Below are 22,934 nucleotides of genomic sequence, written 5' to 3' on the forward strand. Positions count from 1 at the left end.
ATTATTCAAAATAAAAAAAGTATGTCAAAGTTATCTGAATCTTCTTTAGTCTTACTTTTTTCGGTCATAACCAAAGATTTCTCTAATGTGCTTGGATATTTCTTCCTGAGGCTCTCCTTCATCTTCGATAAAATCTTCCATTTCAGAGTCATATTCGTCATCGTCGTCATCTTCCTCTTCATAGTCTCGCTGCCTTTTGTAACCAGTAGGGAATGGAAGCCTTTGAGGACCTAAGAAACCATTATTTATAAGGATGTTAAAACTTAAAATAGTTCCAGTGGAGTTCTATGTAAACTGAAATTGTGAGCCATCATTAAGATGGTGCCCTTAAAAACCGGAGCAAGCGGGCTGGCCCTTAGCATGGAGTCATCATCCTTGCTGTGTCATAGTATCCAGAAGGAACAGAACTCCCGTTTTATCCCAGCGCTTACTAGAAATGTCTTGTTAAATGTTCTAGCTTAGTAGTGCCAATATTTCTGAATGTATAAGATGAGTAAAATTTTTTTCTTTTTTTTTTTTGAGATGGGAGTTTTGCTCTTGTGGCCCAGTCTGGAGTGCAAATGGTGTGATCTAGGCTCATTGCAACCTCTGCCTCTGCCTCCCAGGTTCAAGCGATTCTTCTGCCTCAGCCTCCCAAGTAGCTGGGATTATAGTCATGTGCCATCATGGCTGGCTAATTTTGTATTTTCAGTAGAAATGGGGTTTCTCCATGTTGGTCAGGCTGGTCTGGGACTCCCGACCTCAGGTAATTAACTTGCCTTGGCCTCGCAAAGTGCTGGGATTACAGGTGTGAGCCATCATGCCTGGTCAAGATGAGTAAAAATTTTTTTTTTTTTTTTTTTTTTTGGAGACAGAGTCTTGCTCTGTCGCCCAGGCTGGAGAAGTGGCGTGATCCTGGCTCACTAAAACCTTCACCTCCTGGGTTCAAGCGATTCTCCTGCCTTAGCCTCCTGAGTAGCTGGGACTACAGGCACGTGCCACCACACCTGGCTAATTTTTTGTACTTTCAGTAGAGATGGGGTTTCACCGTGTTAGCCAGGATGGTCTCGATTTCCTGACCTCATGATCTGCCTGCCCCGGCCTCCCAAAGTGCTGCGATTACAGGTGTGAGCCACTGTGCCCAGCCCAGGATCAGTAAAATTTCTAAAAATAAATGCAATTTACAAACCTCCATAGAATCATTAACTTTTGCCAAAACACCAAAAGTAGCAACTACCATCTACTATAACCACAATTTCATTTAAAAATTTAAAGTTGATCATGATTCTCAGAATTATATTGTTCAAACTGAGTAAGTATGACTGTAGGAAAAACTCACTACATTATCCTTATTTTTGTCATTTTGCTAAAAGACTCATAAAAACTGCAGAAGACAGGCACTGATCAATAGCCTACCACCTGGGAACAACTACTTTCTAGTTTTTGATTATAGACACTTCTTTTGTTAATCTACAGTTGTTTTTAATGTGCATGGCTTGTATCCTAGCTGAGTTTCTCAACATTAGCTCCGTGACATTTAGGACCAGATAATTATTTGTTGTTGGGGGGCTATCCTGCGCATTGTCTGTCAGCAGCATCCCTGGCCTCTATCCAGTAGATGCCAGTAGCATTCCCCCAACCCTAGTTGTGATGATTGCCAAAAGTCCCCTTGAGGGTAAAATTGCCCTCCTAAAGATACAATGGATGGCCAGGCGTGGTGGCTCACAATTGTAATCTCAGCACTTTGGGAGGTCGAGGCAGGTGGATCACAAGGTCAGGAGTTCAAGACCAGTCTGACCAACAGGGTAAAACCCCGTCTGTACTAAAAATACAAAAAATTAGCTGGGTGTAGTGGTGCGTGCCTGTAATCCCAGCTACTCAGGAGGCTGAGGCAGGATAATTGCTTGAACCCTGGAGGCAGAGGTTGCAGTGAGCGGAGATCATGTTACTACGCTCCAGCCTGGGCGACAGAGCAAGACTCCTTCTCAAAAACAACAACAAAAAAGAATCAATGATCTAGCTGAACTAGGAAATTTAAAACAAGTAATTCAATCATTGGTTCCCTTTTATATTCTCCATGGTGCCTAATGAGTGCTTTCATAAATGCCTATTAGCATGAAGCAACTATGACCTAGAAACTAGCAGGTGCCACCAATGATCCAAGGTACAGGTTGGGACTGTAGATTCCTGAAGGATCAGTGTTTAGGACCTTGATACTAGCCACTATAAGGAGCAGAAACACAAGGACAGTCTAAAAACAGTTCCTGGCACATAATGGGTGCCCAAGAAATATCTGCTGAAAAAGCTAACAATGACACTCTGATCCTTGAAGACAGGTCTCTTTAGTCCTCAGGAAAAAGTGCATTAATTCATCCACCGTAGCATATATATGTAAGTCATGTACATTCACCCTGAATGTTTACAAATCACAAAGCTAAGTTTATCACACTTGGGGATGTTTCAAGAGTGAACACAGAGATCCTAGACAAGTCTCTTTCTAAAGACCTTTCCAAGCCATGATCATTAAAGGAACTCTTGGCAGGAAATGGTGACTCATGCCTATAATCCCAGCACTTTGGGAAGCTGAGGAAGGATGATGCCTTGAGCCCAGGAGTTTGAAACAAGTATAGGCAACATACTGAGACCCAATCTCTATAAAAAATAAAAAGTTAACTGGGCATGGTGGCACACGCCTATAGTCACAGTTACTTTGGAAGCTAAGGTGGGAGAATAGCTTGAGCCTATGACTGTGCCTGGGCAACAGAGCAAGACCCTGTCTCAAAAACAAAAAAAATAAGGAACTCTAAACCATAGGGCAGATAAAACATCAGGATTCTATCAACACTACAGTACATTAAAGGGCAGCACATGAAGGGTTCAGAGTCCCTGATAATATAAAAACCCTTTCTAATTTCCTAATGACAAATACATACTCTTCAGGGTGAGGGGAAATTTTACCTTGGGCAGATCTGTAGCCAGACAGGGGAGGCTTCATTCCATTCATCTGTCCATTGCTGGACCGGCTAATGATATTCTTGGAAGAAATTGTTTCTGAGACAACAGTACACTTAGGCTTTATGGTGGGACCTGAGCTACTAACTGCTCGCCCAGGTCCCAAGCTACTCACTGGTCTTCCTGGGACTGAACTATTGACAGTCCGTCCTACTGGAATTGAGCTACTTATGGATCTCCCCAGGCCACTGACTGACCGCCCAGGGGGGCCTGAGCCACTCACTGGTCGTCGAAGTTCATGTGGACTGTTCATAGGCCGCCCAGGGCCACGAGAGCTGCCCAACGGTCTTGCAGAACTACCTGAACCACTGATAGGTCGCCCAGGGCCACTTGAGTTGCTTGCAGGTTGTCCAGGACCACATGTACCAGTGACTGTCCGCCCAGAGGGATGTGAGCCATTGGTTGGCTTCTTGGACCCACTGATTGATCGCTCAGGTCCTGAGCTGGAGCTGCCATTCTGGCGCCTGGGCACAGGGCCAGAACTAACTGTGGGCCGAGCAACTCCTGTGCTGGGCTGCCCAGGGGCTAAGCTAGAGCTGCTGCCTGGCTGCTTGACACCTGGACTCTTAGCCTTATTGTGTGGGGTGACCATGGGCCCAGGCCTGGAATGGCTAGGTTGGGATGGAGATTTTTTGGCTTTGTGCTCCATAGCAGATTTCTGAGTCCTGCTAGCAGAAGTCTTTGGGATACTTGGTGAACAGATGCTGGAATGAGGCTTTCCAGCTCCATTGAAAACAGGTCTGTCATGACCCTCACGAAGTAAGGGTTGGGAGCTTTTGCCAGATCCTGCCTTGATCCTCTCTCCTGGCATGGATTTGGATGAAGACAAAGCTAAGTGCTTCTCATTGGCCATGCTGGGTCTTGATTTCTTCTCAGCATGAGGAAGGGGCATTCCTTTGGAAGAAGGATGCCTGTCTCCAGAACCTTTGCTAAGTTTTGTGCCCACACTTTCTTTCTGAGAGGGTGTCTTTTTGGACACAGTTGGAGGTAGTTTAGCATCTGTCTCAAGTTTTTTTCTCCTACGCTTTCGTTCAAGGAATTCTCGCTCCCTAAGTTCTTCTGCAGTCATAGGTCGCTCTTCCGATTTCTTCACTACCTTGATTTCCACTGGTTCAAACTGCTTTTTCTCAGCCAGTCTGAGTAAATCAGTGAAGTTCATGGGTGGTGGGGCACTTTTAAGGGGGACCTTTGGTTTGCTTTCAACCTTGGGAGGTTCCTGCTCTTCCTCATACTCCTGCTCTGACTCTGCATGATTGTATTCAAGGAGTTCATCCTCTTCTTCCATTTCATACTCTCGGTCGGTTCCTTGGCTGGTATGGCTTTCCGTTGCCTGCCTCTTCTTTGACTTTTCCTCAATAGGGATCCCATTGTAACCATGGAAATTATCCTTTGTCCTCTTGGCCATAGCTCTTGCTTTCTTGTCATGTTTGAGCTCAATTCGCTTTTTCACTAGTTCTTCTTTTCTCCTCTTCTCCTCTAAGGCTAAAAGGGACAAAACAAAAATATATTATTATTTTAAGACTCCAGTATGCTCAAGTGAAAACACAATGTTCAGGTTACAGTTTGAAGACATCTAGGAATTAAATGAGGAAGTCATTTGAACGAGTATCAATTGAATCATTTTTCTATGAGTGGGAGACATATGGGTTTTTCTATATGACTAAGCAAGTGAGAGTCTTGGTTTTCAGCTTTAAATATAGAAAATACTTTGGATGGGCACGGTGGCTCACGCCTGTAATCCCAGCACTTTGGGAGGCTGAGGTGGGCAGATTATGAGGTCGGGAGTTTGAGACCAGCCTGACCAACGTGGAGAAACCCCATCTCCAAAAAAAAAAAAAAAAAAAGGAAATTAAATTAAAAAAAAAGGAAAAGAAGATACTTCAAACTGAATACATTACCAAGTCAAGGGAACATCAGTATCCACTTAGCAGTTATTAATTATGATTCAGTGAATACTTAAACATATTGAATCAGTTTCTTTGTATTGCATTAAGCCGAACTATTGAAGATAAAGACTTTAAAACTCATCTCTATTTTAGCCTTTAAATTAAAAAAAAAAAGGAAAAGAAAATACTTCAAACTGAATACATTACCAAGTTAAGGGAACATCAGTATCCACTTAGCAGTTATTAATTATGATTCAGTGAATACTTAAACATATTGAATCAGTTTCTTTGTATTGCATTAAGCCGAACTATTCAAGATAAAGACTTTAAAACTCATCTCTATTTTAGCCTTTTAGATCGCATTCTGTTAATACAAATTAAAATACAAAATGGGTAGAAACATTTTCAGAACCAAGGTTAAATTAAAGGAAGACTGGAGTTCTTATTAAGGACTTACTATGACCAGTTAGAAGACATGGTTACTAACCCGTAAAAAGCTGTTACTTCAAGGGGAGAAAAAGAGAAAACTTTTGTACCAATGATCAAGGTAACATATGTAAAGCCATGAATACACAGTTAACCTGGACACACAAACACACACACACACGCATCCCCTCCCAAATCTGTTGGCCTGTTTTATAAAAAAAATATATATGTTGCCCAGGCTGGAGTGCAATGACGCGATCTCGGCTCACCGCAACCTCCGCCGCCTGGATTCAGGCAATTCTCCTGCCTCAGCCTCCTGAGTAGCTGGGATTACAGGCACGCGCCACCACGCCCAACTAATTTTTTGTATTTTTCGTAGAGACGGGGTTTCACGATGTTGACCAGGATGGTCTCGAGCTCTTGACCTCGTGATCCACCCGCCTCGGCCTCCCAAAGTGCTGGGATTACAGGCTTGAGCCACCGCGCCCGGCCGGCCTGTTATATTTTTATAAATAGCCACTGGTTTAGTACGAACTAGATGTGAAGATGGAAGACTTTAAAATTGAGAATAAGGCTATAGATACATACCTTTTTGTCTGAGTTCCTCTTCTTTTCTTTTAAGAAAAGCTTGTACAGCTGCTGATTGGACACCTTTAACTTTTGGGTCTTTTTTTGGAGGCCCCACTGCCAAACTATACCTTTTCTAAAAATAAAAACAGTAAAAGTTATAAGCAGTTCAACTTTTAAAATATATTAGGTATAAGGCACTGTGCCAGGTAGTAAGAGGTATAAATGTTAACTGTGAAACCTATTCTTAATAATTGAAAGATCATATAACCCATAGTAAAGCTTAGCTATAAAATTTCAGACTAAATATTTATTATGTATGGCTATTTTTTGAGTACAATTTGGGATTCTATGTAACACCCCAAAATAATGCATAATGCATAAATGAACAATTCACAGAAACACTGTTTTCAGGCTATTTTTCAAAAAACTACCTGGACTGGGTAACTAAATGAAATCACCCTTCGAAGAATGGATTATTTGTGTTTTTTAAAATTCTGATAGAGGCTAGGTGCAGTGGTTCATGCCTCTAATCCCAGCACTTTAGGAGGCCGAGGTGGGCACATTACAAGGTCAGGAGTTCCAGTCAGGTCAGGAATGCTTGGCCAACATGGTGAAACCCCATCTCTACTAAAAATACAAAACATTAGCTGGGCATAGTGGCGGACACCTGTAATCCCAGCTACTCAGGAGCCTGAGGCAAAAGAATCACTTGAACCTGGGAGGCGGAGATTGCAGAGAGCTGGGATCGTGCTACTACACACTGTACTCCAGCCCAGCGACAGAATGCGACTCCGTCTCAAAAAAAAAAAAAAAAAAAATCCTGATTTAGGCTGGGCATGGATGGCTCATGCCTATAATCCCAGCACTTTGGGAGGCCAAGGCAGGTGACTGCCTGTGGTGGGCAGTTGGCGACCACCCTGGCCAACATAGTGAAACTCTGTCTCTACCAAAAATACAAAAATTAGCTGGGTGTGGTGGTGCATGCCTGTAATCCCAGCTACTCAGGAGGCTGAGGCAGGAGAATGGTTAGAACCCAGGAAGCAGAGGTTCAGTGAGCCGAGCTCATGCCACTGTACTCCAGCCTGGATGACAGAGCAAAACTCTGTTTCAAAAATAAATAATGGCCGGGCGCAGTGGCTCAAGCCTGTAATCCCAGCACTTTGGGAGGCTGAGGCGGGTGGATCACGAGGTCAAGAGATCGAGACCATCCTGATCAACATGGTGAAACCCCGTCTCTACTAAAAATACAAAAAGTTAGCTGGGCATGGTGGTGCGTGCCTGTAATCCCAGCTACTCAGGAGGCTGAGACAGGAGAATTGCCTGAACCCAGGAGGCGGAGGTTGCGGTGAGCCCAGATCACGCCATTGCACGCCAGCCTGGGTAACAAGAGCGAAACTCCGTCTCAAAATAAAGAAAGAAAGAAAATAAAATTCTGATTTAAAAAATAGCCTTCCTGGCTGGGCACAGTGGCTCACACCTGTAATCCCAGCACTTTGGGAGGTTGAGGCGGTGTGGATCACCTGAGGTCGGGAGTTTGAGACCAGCCTGACCAACATGGAGAAACCCCATCTCTACTAAAAACAAAAAATTAGCTAGGCATGGTGGTGCATGTCTGTAATCCCAGCTATTCAGGAGGCTGAGGCAGGAAAATCTCTTGAATGTGGGAGGCAGAGGTTGTGGTGAGCAGAGATCGTGCCATTGCACTCTAGCCTGGGCTACAGATTGAGGCTCTGTCTTCCTTAGAATGAAACATTTCAAAGTCCAACTTTTCAAACAAACAGAAAAGAATTCTCCTCATAACTATTTTCTCTCCTTACTACTCTACCCCAGGTGATTTTCTAGTAGGGACTTATAGCTACATATGTTATTTTTCTTAGAATGTGGAAACACTGAGGTTTTACTTTGACCATACACAAAGGCTAGGGGTAAACCACAGCAAAAAGCATTTCAAAAAATCTATGCAAGAAGGGCTCAATTCTCAGTAACTTTTAGCTGTAGCTCTTATGTTCACTAAATGTTAATTTGCCTCACAAACTCTCTTTTGGACAGGTTTCTGTAACACCCAAAAAATGCTTACATTATCCTGGCACAGATGAAGTCTTTGGACCTCAGTTTTTATGTAACTACATCGAGAATTTACTAAACTCAAGTTATATTAATTTGAACTACAAAAGGAAAAATATTTCCACTTTATATGTACCTATTATGAGAGAAATATGATAAACACAGAGCTAAAATAAATTCAGACCAGGGATGATTCACTTCTAGGACCATTCCACATTAAATCCAGGAAATGAGATTTTAAAGTGTCCTTTTTTTTTGTTAGGCAGATGCCATTCTCATCTAATGTACCTTTTGCTGTGGCTAGCAGAAAAAGAAATATGTCCAAGAACAAATTGAGACAACTTAGGAACAACTTAGAAATCAAAAAAGTATTCCCAAATATTTATGAAATTCTTGGAGGAAAGCCAAAAGATATGTGCTTACTGTAAGGCTGCCAAATACGACATATTTTGAAACAGGCTGGAAGTTCCAACCAAATTAGTCTACCAATGATGCAGCTGGCCAAGGAAGCAGGCTCTAATTCAACCAGAAAATCTTGCATGATAGTAATGCTGAGAAGTGACATATCCCTGATAGAGAGAAATCCCAAGCCAGCATCCAGATTTCTTTCCCAGTCACCATGGCTAGGTCCCAGTGAGATCCTTTAAATAGTCCGTATCTTTGTAAATTTAATTTTAGACTCTTTCCTTAGTGGACAGGGGCTCAATATGTAAAGGAACAAAGGGAGAAGGAAAGGGAGAAGAGAAAGAGAATACTGCTAACCTAACTAGATACATATAAAATTGCCCTAGTTTACAAGAAAAGAACCACAAATGCAGGTCTTAATCACAAGGAGCTTACATTTTAATTGTGGAAAGGGCACCATGAATAGGATTCAAAGTTACGATATACAAAAACTCATCAGCGGAGGCATACACACACTCCACTCCATCCCATTAGGGATTTGGAAGCAGAGGAAGGTAGATTTTTTTTGTCCACCAACACTTAAGATTTTCCTGGCCAGGTGCAGTGGCTCATGCCTGTAATCCTAGCACTTTGGGAGGCTGAGGCAGGAGGATTACTTGAGCCCAGGAGTTAAAAGGCCAGCCTAGGCAACATGGTAAGATAACTCATCTCTTAAAAAAAACAAAACATTTTTTTTCCTTTCCCTGTCCATTATATACCTTATAGACTTGCTGGCCAAATCAAAGCCCCACATAAGGTTTTCCCCAAGAAAAATGCAAATACATATATTGGCATTACTTATTTAAAACAGGACTGGTTTGCTGTCTAGATAACCTAGCACTGAGCATTACCTAACATGATTTTGGGATAGATAACTTTTTTTTTTTTTTTTTTTTGAGACAGAGTTTCGCTCTTGTTACCCAGGCTGGAGTGCAATGGCGTGATCTCGGCTCCCCGCAACCTCCGCCTCCTGGGCTCAGGCAATTCTCCTGCCTCAGCCTCCTGAGTAGCTGGGATTACAGGCACGCGCCACCATGCCCAGCTAATTTTTTGTATTTTTAGTAGAGACGGGGTTTCACCATGTTGACCAGGATGGTCTTGATCTCTTGACCTCGTGATCCACCCGCCTCAGCCTCCCAAAGTGATGGGATTACAGGCTTGAGCCACTGCGCCCGGCCTGGGATAGATAACTTTTGTCTTAACCTGGGACTGCACAAATTAGAAAATGGGATATGACAAACCAAAAAGCTGTTCTTGACTGAATACTGGTACCCAAAAGGGAAAACAAAGTCAATGGGGCATAGTTTTTCTTTTCTTTTCTTTTGAGATGGAGTCTTGCTCTGTTGCCATGCTGGAGTACAGTGGAATGATCTTGGCTCACTACAACCTCCACCTCCTGGGTTCAAGCAATTCTCCTGCCTCAGCCTCCTGAGTAGCTGGGACCACAGGCGCACGCCACCATGCCTGGTTAATTTTTGTATTTTTAGTAGAAATGGGGTTTCACCGAATTGGCCAGGCTGGTCTCGAACTCCTGACCCTGTGATCCACCCATCTCAGCCTCCCAAAATGCTGGGATTACAGGCGTAAGCCACCACGCCTAGCCAATAGCCAATAGGGCATAGTTTAATGCAGTGTTTACCAAGCTTCAGTCATTTGCATACTACCTTTATGATTTTTGCCTTTGTGGTATACTATCCCTACTATTATTTACTAATTTAAAAAAATATACAGACCTGGCTGGGCACAGTGCCTCACGCCAGTGATCCCAGCACTTTGGGAGGCTGAGGCAGGTGGATCGCCTGAGGTCAGGAGTTTGAGACCAGCCTGGCCTTGAACTCTGGTAAAACCCTATCTGTGCTAAAAATACAAAAATTAGCCAGGCATGGTGGCTCACGCCTGTCATCCCAGCTCCTTGGGAGGTTGAGGCATGAGAATCGCTTGAACCCAGGAGGCAGAGGTTGCAGTGAGCTGAGATCATGCCACTGCACTCCAGCCTGGGCAACAGAGTGAGACTTGGTCTCAAAAAAAAAAAAAAAACAAAAAACATAGACCTAACATCATGATCTGTTATTATAGCTTTATCTCAGCAATAATATCCATAAAACGACTGACTTGAACAACTAGTTATATTTTTCCAATTCATATAAAAATACATAGTAAAATAAAAAATTTTGTAAAAATGTAGAAATATTTTAAATGATGTATTTGTATACCATTTACATCCAGGCCCTATATGTACTTTCTTTAAGAAACACTGACTTGCCAGGCCCGGTGGCTCATGCCTGTAATCCCAGCACTTTGGGAGGCCAAGGTGGGTGGATCACAAGGTCAGGAGTTCGAGACCCAGCCTGGCCAACATGATGAAACCTCTCTCTACTAAAAATAAAAAAATCAGCTGGGCGCAGTGGCGTGTGCCTGTAATCCCAGCTATTCAGGAGGCTGACGCAAGAGAAACACTTGAACCAGGGAGTCTGAGGTTGCAGTGAGCCAAGATCGTGCCATAGCACGCCAGCCTGGCGAGAAAGCAAGACTCTATCTTAAAAAAAAAAAAAAAAAAAACACTGACATAATGACTTAGTCTGGGCGTGGAGACTCATGTCTGTAATCCTAGCACTTTGGGAGGCTAAAATGGCTGGATCACCTGAGATCAGGAGTTTGAGACCAGCCTGGTCAACCTCGTGAAACCCCATCTCTACTAAAAATACAAAAAGGAGCCATACGTGGTAGCAGGCACCTGCAATTCCAGCTACTTGGGAGGCTGAATTGCTTGAACCCAGGAGCCAAGATTGTTCCAAGTGCACTCCAGCCTGGGTGAGAAGAGTGAAACTCTGTTGGTGGGGAGGGGGGAGAAACACTGACTTAGGGAACAGCAATACAGGAAAGGCAGAAAAACAAGGAAAGTGGTATTCAGGAACTGATTTGCTTTGAAAAGAATTACAAAAAAAAAAAAAAAAAAAAGAAGAAGAAAAGAATTACAAAGGGTACTTTCAGCTTTTTTTCGAAGTATACAACTATTCTCATCAATTTATATGCAAATTTCAAATTCTGCCCTTTTTTAAACACCTCTAATTGTTAAGGCTACTAAAGCTGGCCTCACATTTCACCCAACAACTTTGCCATACTTATTGTCCTGTCCTTATGATGCAGAAGAAATTCAATAAACCTGTAAAATATCTATTTTGTTGATCTTCTAGGAAACAACTTAAAAAGCCAGTAGTAAGGCAAGGTCAGCACTGCTTTAATAAGGCTTAATCTCATTTACATGAACTGAGTGATAGTCAATTTCTTATACCCTCTGTAACTTAAAAATGTACTCAGGCCAGGCATAGTGGCTCACACCTGTAATCCCAGCACTTTGGGAGGCTAAGGCGAGAGGATCGCTTGAGAACAGCAGTTCAAGACCAGCCTGGGCAACACTGGGCAACCCTGTTACTCCAAACAATTTAAAAATTAGCTGGGCACAGTGGCACACACCTGTGGTCCCAGTTACTTGGGAGGCTAAGGCAAGAAGATTGCTTGAGCACAGGAGTTCAAGACCAGCCTGGGCAACCCTGTCACTCCAAACAATTTAAAAATTAGCTGGGCACAGTGGCACACACCTGTGGTCCCAGCTACTTAGGAGGGTGAGGCAGGAAGATTGTCTCAGCCAGGGAGATGGAGGCCACAGTGAGCCGTGGTTGTGCTACTGCACTCCAGCCTGAGCAACAGAGTAAGACCCTGTCTCAAAAAAAAAAAAAAAAAAAAAAAAGCACTCAACAGCACAGGCACCAATAAAATATTAAAACACTCAGGCAAAGTTTAGGTTCACAACCTAAAAAAAGACTGGGTCGGCCGGGCGTGGTGGCTCAAGCCTGTAATCCCAGCACTTTGGGAGGCTGAGGCGGGTGGATCACGAGGTCGAGAGATCGAGACCATCCTGGTCAACATGGTGAAACCCCGTTTCTACTAAAAATACAAAAAACTAGCTGGGCATGGTGGCGCGTGCCTGTAATCCCAGCTACTCAGGAGGCTGAGGCAGGAGAATTGCCTGAGCCCAGGAGGCGGAGGTTGCGGTGAGCCGAGATCGCGCCATTGCACTCCAGCCTGGGTAACAAGAGCGAAACTGCGTCTCAAAAAAAAAAAAAAAAAAAAAAAAAAGACTGGGTCACCAGCCAGGCGTGGTAGCTCACACCTGTAATCCCAGCACTTAGGGAGGCCAAGGTGGGCATATCACAAGGTCAAGAAATCCAGACCATCCTGGCCAACATGGTGAAACCCTGTTTCTACTAAAAATACAAAAATTAGCCGGGCATGGTGGTGCGTGCCTGTAGTCTCAGCTACTTGGGAGACTGAGGCAGGAGAATTGCTTGAACCAGGGAGGCGGAGGTTGCAATGAGCTGAGATCACGCCACTGTACTCCAGCCTGGCAACAGAGCAAGACTGTCTTAAAAAAAAAAAAAAAAAAAAAGACTGGGTTACCACAGATCATCTTTATAAACATCTTTCAGTGGCCGAGCAGGATGGCTCCATGACTGTAATCTCAATACTTTGGGAGGCTGAGGTGGGAGGATTAATTGAACCCAAGAGTTCAAGAGTAGCCTGGGCAATATACTGAGACCCCATCTCTACAAAAAATACAAAAATTAGCCAAACATGGTGATGCACGCCTATAGTACTAGCTACACGGCTGATGTAGGAGGATGGCTTGAGCCCAGCAGGTAGAGGCTGCAGTGAGCCATGATTGTCAGGCCCCCATAATCAATTCCATGAAATGAATTTTCTGGTTCTGTGGAGAACACTGACAGATACAGTGGCCTTTTGTATCTGGCTCCTTTCACATAGCTCCTTTCAAGGTTCATGTTGTAGCATGTATCAATATTTCCTTCCTTTTTGTGGCTGAACAATATTCTGTTGTATAGATATACCATCTATTATTTTTATATTCATCAGCTGAATACTTGGACTGTCTCTACTTTTTGGCTATCATGAATAATGCTGCTGTGAACATTTGTGTAAAAGTTTTTATGTGGATGCACATTTTCCTTTCTCTTAGGTATATGACCACACATCTTTTTATCTATCATTGAGCAGGCAAGACCTTTCAAAAGGGGGTTGCAATCAGACCCTGGTATGAAAAGATGTGTTGTAATGGATATTTTAAGAAACAGCTCCCCAGTCCCACACAGGAGTAGCCCAGTGGAGAATCATTAAAAAAAAGAAAAACAAAAAAACTTCAGGCTGGATTACATTATATCCTACTTAATAAGCCAGAAGAACTATTAGGCACTCGCCTACCCCTGCATCAGATGGTCATCTTTAGCTCTAGCAGCAGCACATCAAGATGCACCCATCAATTCTGAATCTGATTCAAGGCACCAGGCTGTTTCATTGTTTAAGCTTCATGAAAAGCAGCTGGACAAGAGTTTCTTTTATTCTAAGCATATCCATTTTATTACACTGCAAGACAACTCAGTCATTCTGCTACACCCCAATGAATGATCCACCACAGTGATGCTTGTCATTTAAATACAACATCAGAGGTTTTTGCCAAGATTTGTAATTCTGAAGCCAACAGATTTAGAAAATATTAAGTTACTTTAAATCGTATCTGTTCCTTGCATTGAAACTGTATCATCTAGGTCAGATTAAGGAAATAAGGAGATGTCAGTCTAGAAATATGTGTACACCAAATATTGTGTTATGTTGGAATCAACAGTCAATCCCTGGCCAGATATGGCAGCTCATTCCTGTACACCCAGCACTTTGGGAGGCCAAGGTGGGCAGATCACCTGAGTTTGGGAGTTCGAAACCAGCCTGACCAACATGAAGAAACCCTGTCTCTACTAAAAATAAAAATATAAAATTAGCCAGGCACGGTGACACATGCCTGTAATCCCAGTTACTCAGGAGCCTGAGGCGGGAGAATCGTTTCAACCTGGGAGGCAGAGGTTGTGGTGAGATGAGATCTCATCATTGTACTCCAGCCTGGCAGTGTGGGCAACAAGAGTGAAACTCCATCTCAAAAAAAAAAAAAAACAAGTCAACCCCTCCATGAGAGCTGTTCTTTACTCAGGAGATAACATATTGTTTTAATTGTAGAAAATATAAATTTTCTGATGGCTTTACATAAGAGATTTATAACTGGTTAGAATTAGGAGTTAGGAATATTGAAAGAATACCACATCCTTAACTTTAATAATCGCCAATTTAAAAAAATTTTCTCAGGCTGAGCGCGGTGGCTCAAGCCTGTAATCCCAGCACTTTGGGAGGCCGAGGCGGGTGGATCACGAGGTCGAGAGATTGAGACCATTCTGGTCAACATGGTGAAACCCCATCTCTAATAAAAATACAAAAAATTAGCTGGGCATGGTGGCTCGTGCCTGTAATCCCAGCTACTCAGGAGGCTGAGGCAGGAGAATTGCCTGAACCCAGGAGGCGGAGGTTGCGGTGAGCTGAGATCGTGCCATTGCACTTCAGCCTGGGTAACAAGAGCGAAACTCCGTCTCAAAAAAAAAAAAAAAAAAAAAAAAAAAAAAAAAAAAAAAAAAAAAAAAAAAAAATTCTTAGAACATCAGAGTCAGGGAATGAAAGAAAGTAGGCCTGGAAAACCAGTGGTTCCATTAGAACTATTTAGCTGGGTGGCTAAGAGGGTAAACATTAGTAACATGCCCCAAAAGATGCTATTCATAATTGCCATGGAGTTAAATGTAAATTTTACTGTTACTGTGTTTATAAAAATATACTTGGTTATAAAATGTAATAATATCAGATAGATGTCTCAAGGTGTCTGTAGTCCAACCTCTGCTGGAAATGGCCCAGAACAGAGACACCTGTGTATTTACTGGCAGTCACACAGTTTATAGCAGAGTCTGAATTACAATCCAGATCTCCTAGCTCAGCCCCAAAAGTGTTCTCACTACAACACAACTCACTTCTTTTTTTTTTTAAAGAGATAGAGTCTGGGTGCGGTGGCTCAAGCCTGTAATCCCAGCACTTTGGGAGGCCAAGGCGGGCGGATCACGAGGTCAGGAGATCGAGACTATCCTGGCCAACATGGTGAAACCCCATCTCTACTGAAAATACAAAAATTAGCTGGGCGTGGTGGCGTGCACCTGTAGTCCTAACTACTTGGGAGGCTGAGGCGGAAGAACTGCTTGAACCCAGGAGTCAGAGGTTGCAGTGAGCCGAGATTGTGCCACTGCACTCCAGCCTGGCGCCTGGCGACAGAGTGAGACTCTGTCTCAAAAAAAAAAAAAAAAAAAAAAAAGAGAGAGAGTCTTGCTTCTCCAGATCTTGCCTATATAAAAGATCCTCAAATCTCTCCATTTTGGAGCACTTTATTTGGCTATTATGAATAATGCTGCTGGGAACATTTGTGTACAAGTTTTTGGTGGATGTATGTCTTTATCTTGGGTTTATGATCATAATTTTTTTTTTTTTTTGAGACAATCTCGCTCTGTCACCAGGCTGGAGTGCAATGGTGCAATCTTGGCTCACCGCAACCTCCACCTCCCAGGTTCAAGCAATTCTCCTGCCCCAGCCTCCTGAGTAGCTGGGACTACAGGTGCACACCACCACACCCAGCTAATTTTTGTATTTTTAGTTTTTTTAGAGACGGGGTTTCACCATGTTGGCCAGCATGGGCTCTATCTCTTGACCTTGTGATCCACCCACCTCGGCCTCCAAAGTGCTGGGATTACAGGCGTGAGCCACCGCTACTGGCCAGTGGCTCATATAAATCTTTTTAATATTGAGCTGGCAAGACCTTTCCAAAGGGGGTTGCAATCAAACCCTGGTATCAAAAGATGTGGTACTGGAATATTTTAAAAGACAGCTCCCTCTATCCCATACGAGAATCATGTTTAAGAAGAAAAAAAACCTGCAGGCTCGGTTACATTATATTCTACTTAATATGGCAAGACTATCTGGTACATAGAGGATGCATCCTGAAATACACACATTTTGAAATGTTCTGTAGGATTATCTGTCTGATCTGTGGCGTCTGCATCTTCCCAGGTAGCCACCCTCAAACAGCACTCAAATAAGCTCAATATCTTATTTGTTGCCAGGACCTCATTATTAAGGTTAACAGATCCAAGGGTGGGGAGCAACCCAGTTACAATCCGTTATTGATCAAATGTTACCTGCAGAAAAAAGTCTTCTACAATAACTTTTTTTGTTGGCGCACACTGTTCTTTAAAAGAAAATGTTAACTACTAAGCAAATCGTAGGCTTCTTTTAAATACAGGGAGCTTTGCACCTATCATTTTTTATCCAGACTACTTCAAGAATTTACATTATCCACCTGACCCCTGACAACATCTGAATTTGCTATCCTAGTTACTTGCCCGGGCTCTTACTTTCAGCACCTATGTTCTTATCCTTAAGGGGCTACAGGCAAACCCCCAAATTCTGGAATATCTGGTACCACATGAAGGTTTGCCCTTTACCTTTTGGTTTGGGGGCAGTCAAACCAGAGCTTCAGTATCTTTTCTGGGTTGTTTTTCACAGTCTGACTGGGAGAAAGACCATATAACTTGTCTTATGCTTTATAAGCCATCAATTACAGCTACGTGATGCCTGGGTGCAGTGGCTCGCGCCTGTAATTCCAGCCTTTTGGGAGGCCAAGGCCGGAAGATCACTTGAGGCCAGGAGGTTGAGACCAGCCTGGCCAACATGGCAAAAACCCATCTTTACAAAAAATACAAAAATTAGCTGGGTGTGGTGGTGCACAGCTGCAGTCCCAGCTACTCAGGAGGCTGAGGCCAGAGAATCACTTGAACCAGGGTGGCGGAGGCTGCAGTGAGCCAAGATCACATCACTGCACTCCTGCTTGCTGGGAATAAAAAAAAAAAAGAAAGAAAAGAAAAAAAAAGAAGAATCCACATCCTAAGCGCTACTATTCTACCAAAACAAGACAACGACTTTGTTTATCCTACTAGAACCCAGGGGAAAAAAGTTCAAGTTTATCAAAAATATATTTTATTCTGTATATATAAACAGAGCCAGTGACGACAACTGGTTTCATCAGTTGATTGATCAGTGGTTATTATGTATTTCACTTTTCCACTGGGAAATGATAGTGTGCCTAATATTTCTGGGCCTGATGCAATTCTACCTTAAACATAAAAACAATTTCTGTTAAAAAGAAACAAAACAATGATGATTAGGGAAATACTCATAGCTTCTCAAGCCAGATAAGATAGGTACCTTTAAAAGATAGAGCTCTGGCCGGGCTCCGTGGCTCATGCCTGTAATCCCAGCACTTTGGGAGGGAGGCTGAGGTAGGTGGATCACGAAGTCAGGAGATGAAAACCATCCTGACCAACATGGTGAAACACTGTCTCTACTAGAAGTACAAAAATTTGGGTGTAGTGGTACGTGCCTGTAATCCCAGCTACTCAGGGGGCTGAGGCAGGAGAATCGCTTGAACCCAGGAGGCAGAGATTGCGCCATTGCACTCTAGCCTTCCAGCCTGGTGACGAAGCAAGCCTCCCTCTCAAAAAAAAAAAAAAAAAAAAAAAAAAGGTCTGAAGGTCTGAAGGTCTGAAGTGGCTGTACCGGTTTTGGATTCTACTCTAATCATTGCTAGTCACTGGATTTCCTTACCATAGCAAAGCTCTGACCTAAGAACTCTGAAGACTTAAATTTTGAGAATTAGTTTTGATAGATTCCAAATGAAGGTGGGAGGATAAGGTGGCTAACAGGGAAAAATAAACCAATCAACAGAGAGATGCAGCCTAGTTGTTAATTATTGCAAAGCCTCTGTGGTTCCCAGATCAATTAATCAATCAATTAAGTTTATATCAGCAGGGCGTATACAGGACAGGGAGGGGTGTAGCTGTCTTTTCTCTTTTTTTTTTTTTTTTTTTTTTTTTTTTTTTTGAGACAGAGTCTCGCTCTGTTGCCCCAGCTGGAGTGCAGTGCCATGATCTCCACTCACTGCTACCTGCTACCTCTGTCTTATTGCAACCTCCGCCTCTCGGGTTCAAGTCATTCTCCTGCCTCAGTTTCCCAAACAGCTGGGATTACAGGCATGTACCACCACGCCCGGCTGACTTTTGTAATTTTTTTTTCTTTTTTTTTTTTTTTTTGAGACGGAGTTTCTCTATTGTTACCCAGGCTGGAGTGCAATGGCACGATCTCGGCTCACGGCAACCTCCGCCTCCTGGGTTCAGGCAATTCTCCTGCCTCAGCCTCCTGAGTAGCTGGGATTTCATGCATGTGCCACCATGCCCAGCTAATTTTTTCTGTATTTTTAGTAGAGATGGGGTTTCACCATGTTGACCAGGATGGTCTCGATCTCTTGACCTCGTGATCCACCCACCTCGGCCTCCCAAAGTGCTGGGATTACAGGCTTGAGCCACCGCGCCCAGCTGACTTTTGTATTTTTAGTAGAGATGGGGTTTTACCGGGTTGGCCAGGCTGGTCTCCTGACCACAGGTGATCCACCAGCCTTGGCCTCTGGGATTACAGGTGTGAACCAAATGCCCAGCCAGAAATAAAGCTGTTAATTGATATTATAGTTTCTAATTCCCTATTTGTTTTTAAAATTGTGAAATATCATAGACATAGTGTACAATGTAACAAATTATTATAAACCAAGTATCCCTGTAAGCCACCAACCAAGTAAAGAAACATTCCAGGACAGGCCTGGCGCAGTGGCTCATACCTGTACTCCCAGCACCTTGGGAGGCCGAGGCGGGCCAATCACCTGAGGCCAGGAGTTTGATACCAGCCCCATCTCTACTAAAAATATAAAAAAATTAACTGGGTGTGGTGGTGCACGCCTGTATTCCCAGCTATTCTGGAGGCTGAGGCAGGAGAACAGCTTGAATCCGGGAGATGGAGGCTGCAGTGAGCCAAGATTTTGCCACTTGCACTCCAGCCTGGGCAACAGAGACTCCATCTCAAAAAAAAAAAAAAAAAAAAAAAAGACGAAAAAAGCTTTCTTTTAAAATGGATGGCAAAAAAAGAAAAAAGCTTTATTTTTAAAAAGATGAAATAAATATGGGCAAATGTTAATATGCTAAATATGGGGTATGGGCATACTGGAGATGCGTTAATATTCCTTATGTTTGAAAGTGTCCAAATTACTTTAAGCTGATAAAGTAATTAAAACAGTTAGATAAATCAAGTTAAAGCAAGATCATGGATGAAATCTGGCCAGGCATGGTGGCTCACACTTGTAATTCCAGCACTTTAGGAGGTCCAGATAGATGGGTGAATCACTTGAGGTCAGGAGTTTGAGACCAGCCTGGCCAACATGGTAAAACTCCATCTCTACTAAAAATACAAAAATTAGCCGGATAGCCGGGCGCGGTGGCTCAAGCCTGTAATCCCAGCACTTTGGGAGGCCGAGGCGGGTGGATCACGAGGTCGAGAGATCGAGACCATCCTGGTCAACATGGTGAAACCCCGTCTCTACTAAAAGTGCAAAAAATTAGCTGGGCATGGTGGCACGTGCCTGTAATCCCAGCTACTCAGGAGGCTGAGGCAGGAGAATTGCCTGAGCCCAGGAGGCGGAGGTTGCGGTGAGCCGAGATCGCGCCATTGCACTCCAGCCTGGGTAACAAGGGCGAAACTCCGTCTCAAAAAAAAAAAAAAAAAAAAAAAAAAAAAAAATTAGCCAGATGTGGTGGCATGTGCCTGTAGTCCCAGCTACTCAGGAGGCTGAGGCAGGAGAATCGCCTGAACCCGGGAGGCAGAGGTTGCAGTGAGCGGAGATCGTGCCACTGCACTCCAGCCTCCAGCCTGGGTGACAGAGTGAGACTCCATCTTAAAAAAAAAAAAAAAAGTCAGGCTGAGGCGGGTGGATCACGAGGTCGAGAGATCGAGACCATCCTGGTCAACATAGTGAAACCCCGTCTCTACTAAAGATACAAAAAATTAGCTGGGCATGGTGGCACGTGCCTGTAATCCCAGCTACTCAGGAGGCTGAGGCAGGAGAATTGCCTGAGCCCAGGAGGCGGAGGTTGCGGTGAGCCGAGATCGCACCATTGCACTCCAGCCTGGGTAACAAGAGCGAAACTCCGTCTCAAAAAAAAAAAAAAAGTCACTACAGTCTCATTCTATTCCTTATAGTTTCTTTTGTGACTTTAATTCCATACAAAAAGATAAGAATTATAATGCTGCTAACTAAAACTTCCGGGCTTACTAGCTTTGGTGGGGAGAGGTCAGAGAAAAGCATGATACATAAAATATATGTGATATATCTCTATATTATCTATTAACTTTTTTTTTTGAGATGGAGTTTTGCTCGTTGCCCAGGCTGGACTGCAATGGTGGGATCCCGGCTCACTGCAACCTCCGTCTCCTGGGTTTGAGCAATTCTCCTGTCTCAGCCTCACGAGTAGCTGGGTTTACAGGCACATGCCACTGCACCTGACTAATTTTTGTATTTTTAGTAGAGACAGGGTTTTATCATATTGGTCAGGTTGGTCTCGAACTCCTGACCTTAGGTGATCCACCCACCCTCGGCCTCCCAAAGTGCTGGGATTACAGGCTTGAGCCACTGCGCCCGGCCATCTATTAAATTTTAAATTACTTTTTTTTCTTTTTGATTCCTCTGTTATTCCAATCATAGATAGATAATGCATATATTATAAAATATACACATATTTTGAAATTTTCTGCTCTAGGAATATCTGTCTGCTTTTCTCCCAGCAGCTATTGGCTTTTAGAATAAATGACTTAGTTCTGATTCTTCCATAGAACAGTCCTGGGCATCAAAGTTAGTACTATCTTTGACCTCTACTGAAATTCACTAAGATCCAGAATGAAATATTGACCAAATTATCCAAAGATGAATGGTTACTAGATTCAATATTGATTCATCTGGAAAATTTACAGATGAAAGTAAATCTATTGATCTGGGTTTCAAAGGTTTGAGTCTATACCTTCAACATGCAAAGCTTATAACTCATGGCTTAGAGGAATGATTATTCAGAGTGCTTGGGATACGGGAAGGCTGTGCGTGTGTATACATACATATATAAACATACAGACTTTTTTCAGATCAATATTTTCAAAGGAATAAAAGAATGAGCTAGACTCAGAAGACCAAAAAAAAAAAAAAAAAAAAAAAGCGGCAGAAGAGTTAAAAAACGAATATTGCAATATACGAAAATCTAGGAAATGCAGAGCACTTCGTGGGAGCTCAATAAATTCTAGCTGAATTGACTTTGAGAGCCGTTTTAGTTCTACACCTCCCTGCTCAAACCGCAGGCATCACAATGCAACTCATCAGTTTACAGCTGTGCTGTAGGTACCATCTGAAGATCTGGAAATGATTAGCTTATGCAAAACAGCCACAACCCCAGAAACCAGGCGATCTCCACCACTTTAGCATTTAAAAAGTACACCGCTCTTGCGACTGTAAGCGAACCGACAAACATCTACTGAGCAAACAGGACCTATTTTACACAAAGACTGAAATCTGGAAGGCTACAAGTAAACGGAAGCTGAAACTAGCTCACCTGTTCTGCTGGCCAAGGATTTCGCGGAATCTGTTAAACTTCTCTTCCCAAAACAAAAGATATTCATCCCCTGGGAGGTGATAATTTAATCACCTCGGTGGCTGAGTGGGTGGGGCCGAGTCAGAGAATTCTTTCAAGAAATCACTAAATGTTTGATCTGAAGATCGATGAGAAGCCAGCCAAAAGGCTATCAGACCAAGTACTCCGAAGCCTCTAACTCCTTTCCATACATGCCTCCTTCCCAACCTCCGGGCTGAAGTTTATGCCGAAGCCAAAACTACCAGCGCGAGAATCCACTGTGTGCCAGGCACGGCTCACTCACCGCTTTCACGCAATTCTAACTAAAACAGCCAAACCGCAAAGTCCCTGATGCAGAAACCCATTCACAGGAAATCTCCCGCATCTCGTTCAAGCCCTTTCCCCCTCGAGTTCCCAAGAGTATAAGCCCGAAAAAAAGGAAATAAGGCGTCCTGGTCTTTCCCCTCCCGAAATCGATAGGCGGCTGCCTAGAAGTTCCATGGGCCACACACATTCCGAACTTGGAAGACTGGGGTCCCCTACACTGACGCCCCAGCTGCTACTTACCGGCACATTGTTGACACCTTGTCCCTTGGAAGCTATCAGGAGAATTTCTCTGAAGTCCATGTTGGGCCGAGGCGGGAGAGACTGGGGCCAGGCACTCGGAAAGGACTGACAGCACACCTAACCGAGGCGCCCAGCTACAGCCAAGTGCACTGCCTCGGCAGTCCCACTCCCACCCCGCCTCTGAGAGACCACTTCCGGCGCCTTCCTATGCCGTCTGCCCGCCCCCTTCCCTCCACGGCCTATATCCTTTCAGGGCCGCCACAGAGCTCGCGAGTCCTGCGTAACTTCCGCTTTTAGGCCGAGATTCGTACAAACGTGATACGTGGCTGTTGGCGTCCGCCCGAGGGGCAGCGACTAGACTCTTTAGTGACCAAAGGGGTGTGGCTAAGTGGAGAGCAGCTTCCCTGTTGGCCCTTGCGCGCTGCCTCGTCATCTTGGTGCTCCTTGTGAGCTCTGGGTAGGGAAAGTGAGAGGGTAGAGGGTTTACTTGCCAGACCTGGGTTCTCTGGGT

General features: G+C 43.7%; 1 protein-coding gene across 1 annotated transcript in view; it reads right to left on the bottom strand.

The window, feature by feature from the left end:
* SPTY2D1 (SPT2 chromatin protein domain containing 1) overlaps window positions 1–22,663 on the bottom strand; it is a 28,473-nt gene extending 5,810 nt beyond the window's left edge. The window contains exons 1-4 of the mRNA XM_003919897.4: window positions 22,424–22,663; window positions 5,892–6,006; window positions 2,938–4,473; window positions 56–230 (exon numbers count right to left, since the gene is read on the bottom strand). Coding sequence (XP_003919946.1) covers window positions 56–230; window positions 2,938–4,473; window positions 5,892–6,006; window positions 22,424–22,483 — 1,886 coding nt within the window. The 5' untranslated portion in view covers window positions 22,484–22,663. The remainder of the gene's footprint in view (window positions 1–55; window positions 231–2,937; window positions 4,474–5,891; window positions 6,007–22,423) is intronic.
* Window positions 22,664–22,934: the final 271 nt, after the last annotated feature.

Source organism: Saimiri boliviensis, chromosome 6, assembly GCF_048565385.1.
Source record: "Saimiri boliviensis isolate mSaiBol1 chromosome 6, mSaiBol1.pri, whole genome shotgun sequence".
Lineage (NCBI taxonomy): Eukaryota > Metazoa > Chordata > Mammalia > Primates > Cebidae > Saimiri > Saimiri boliviensis.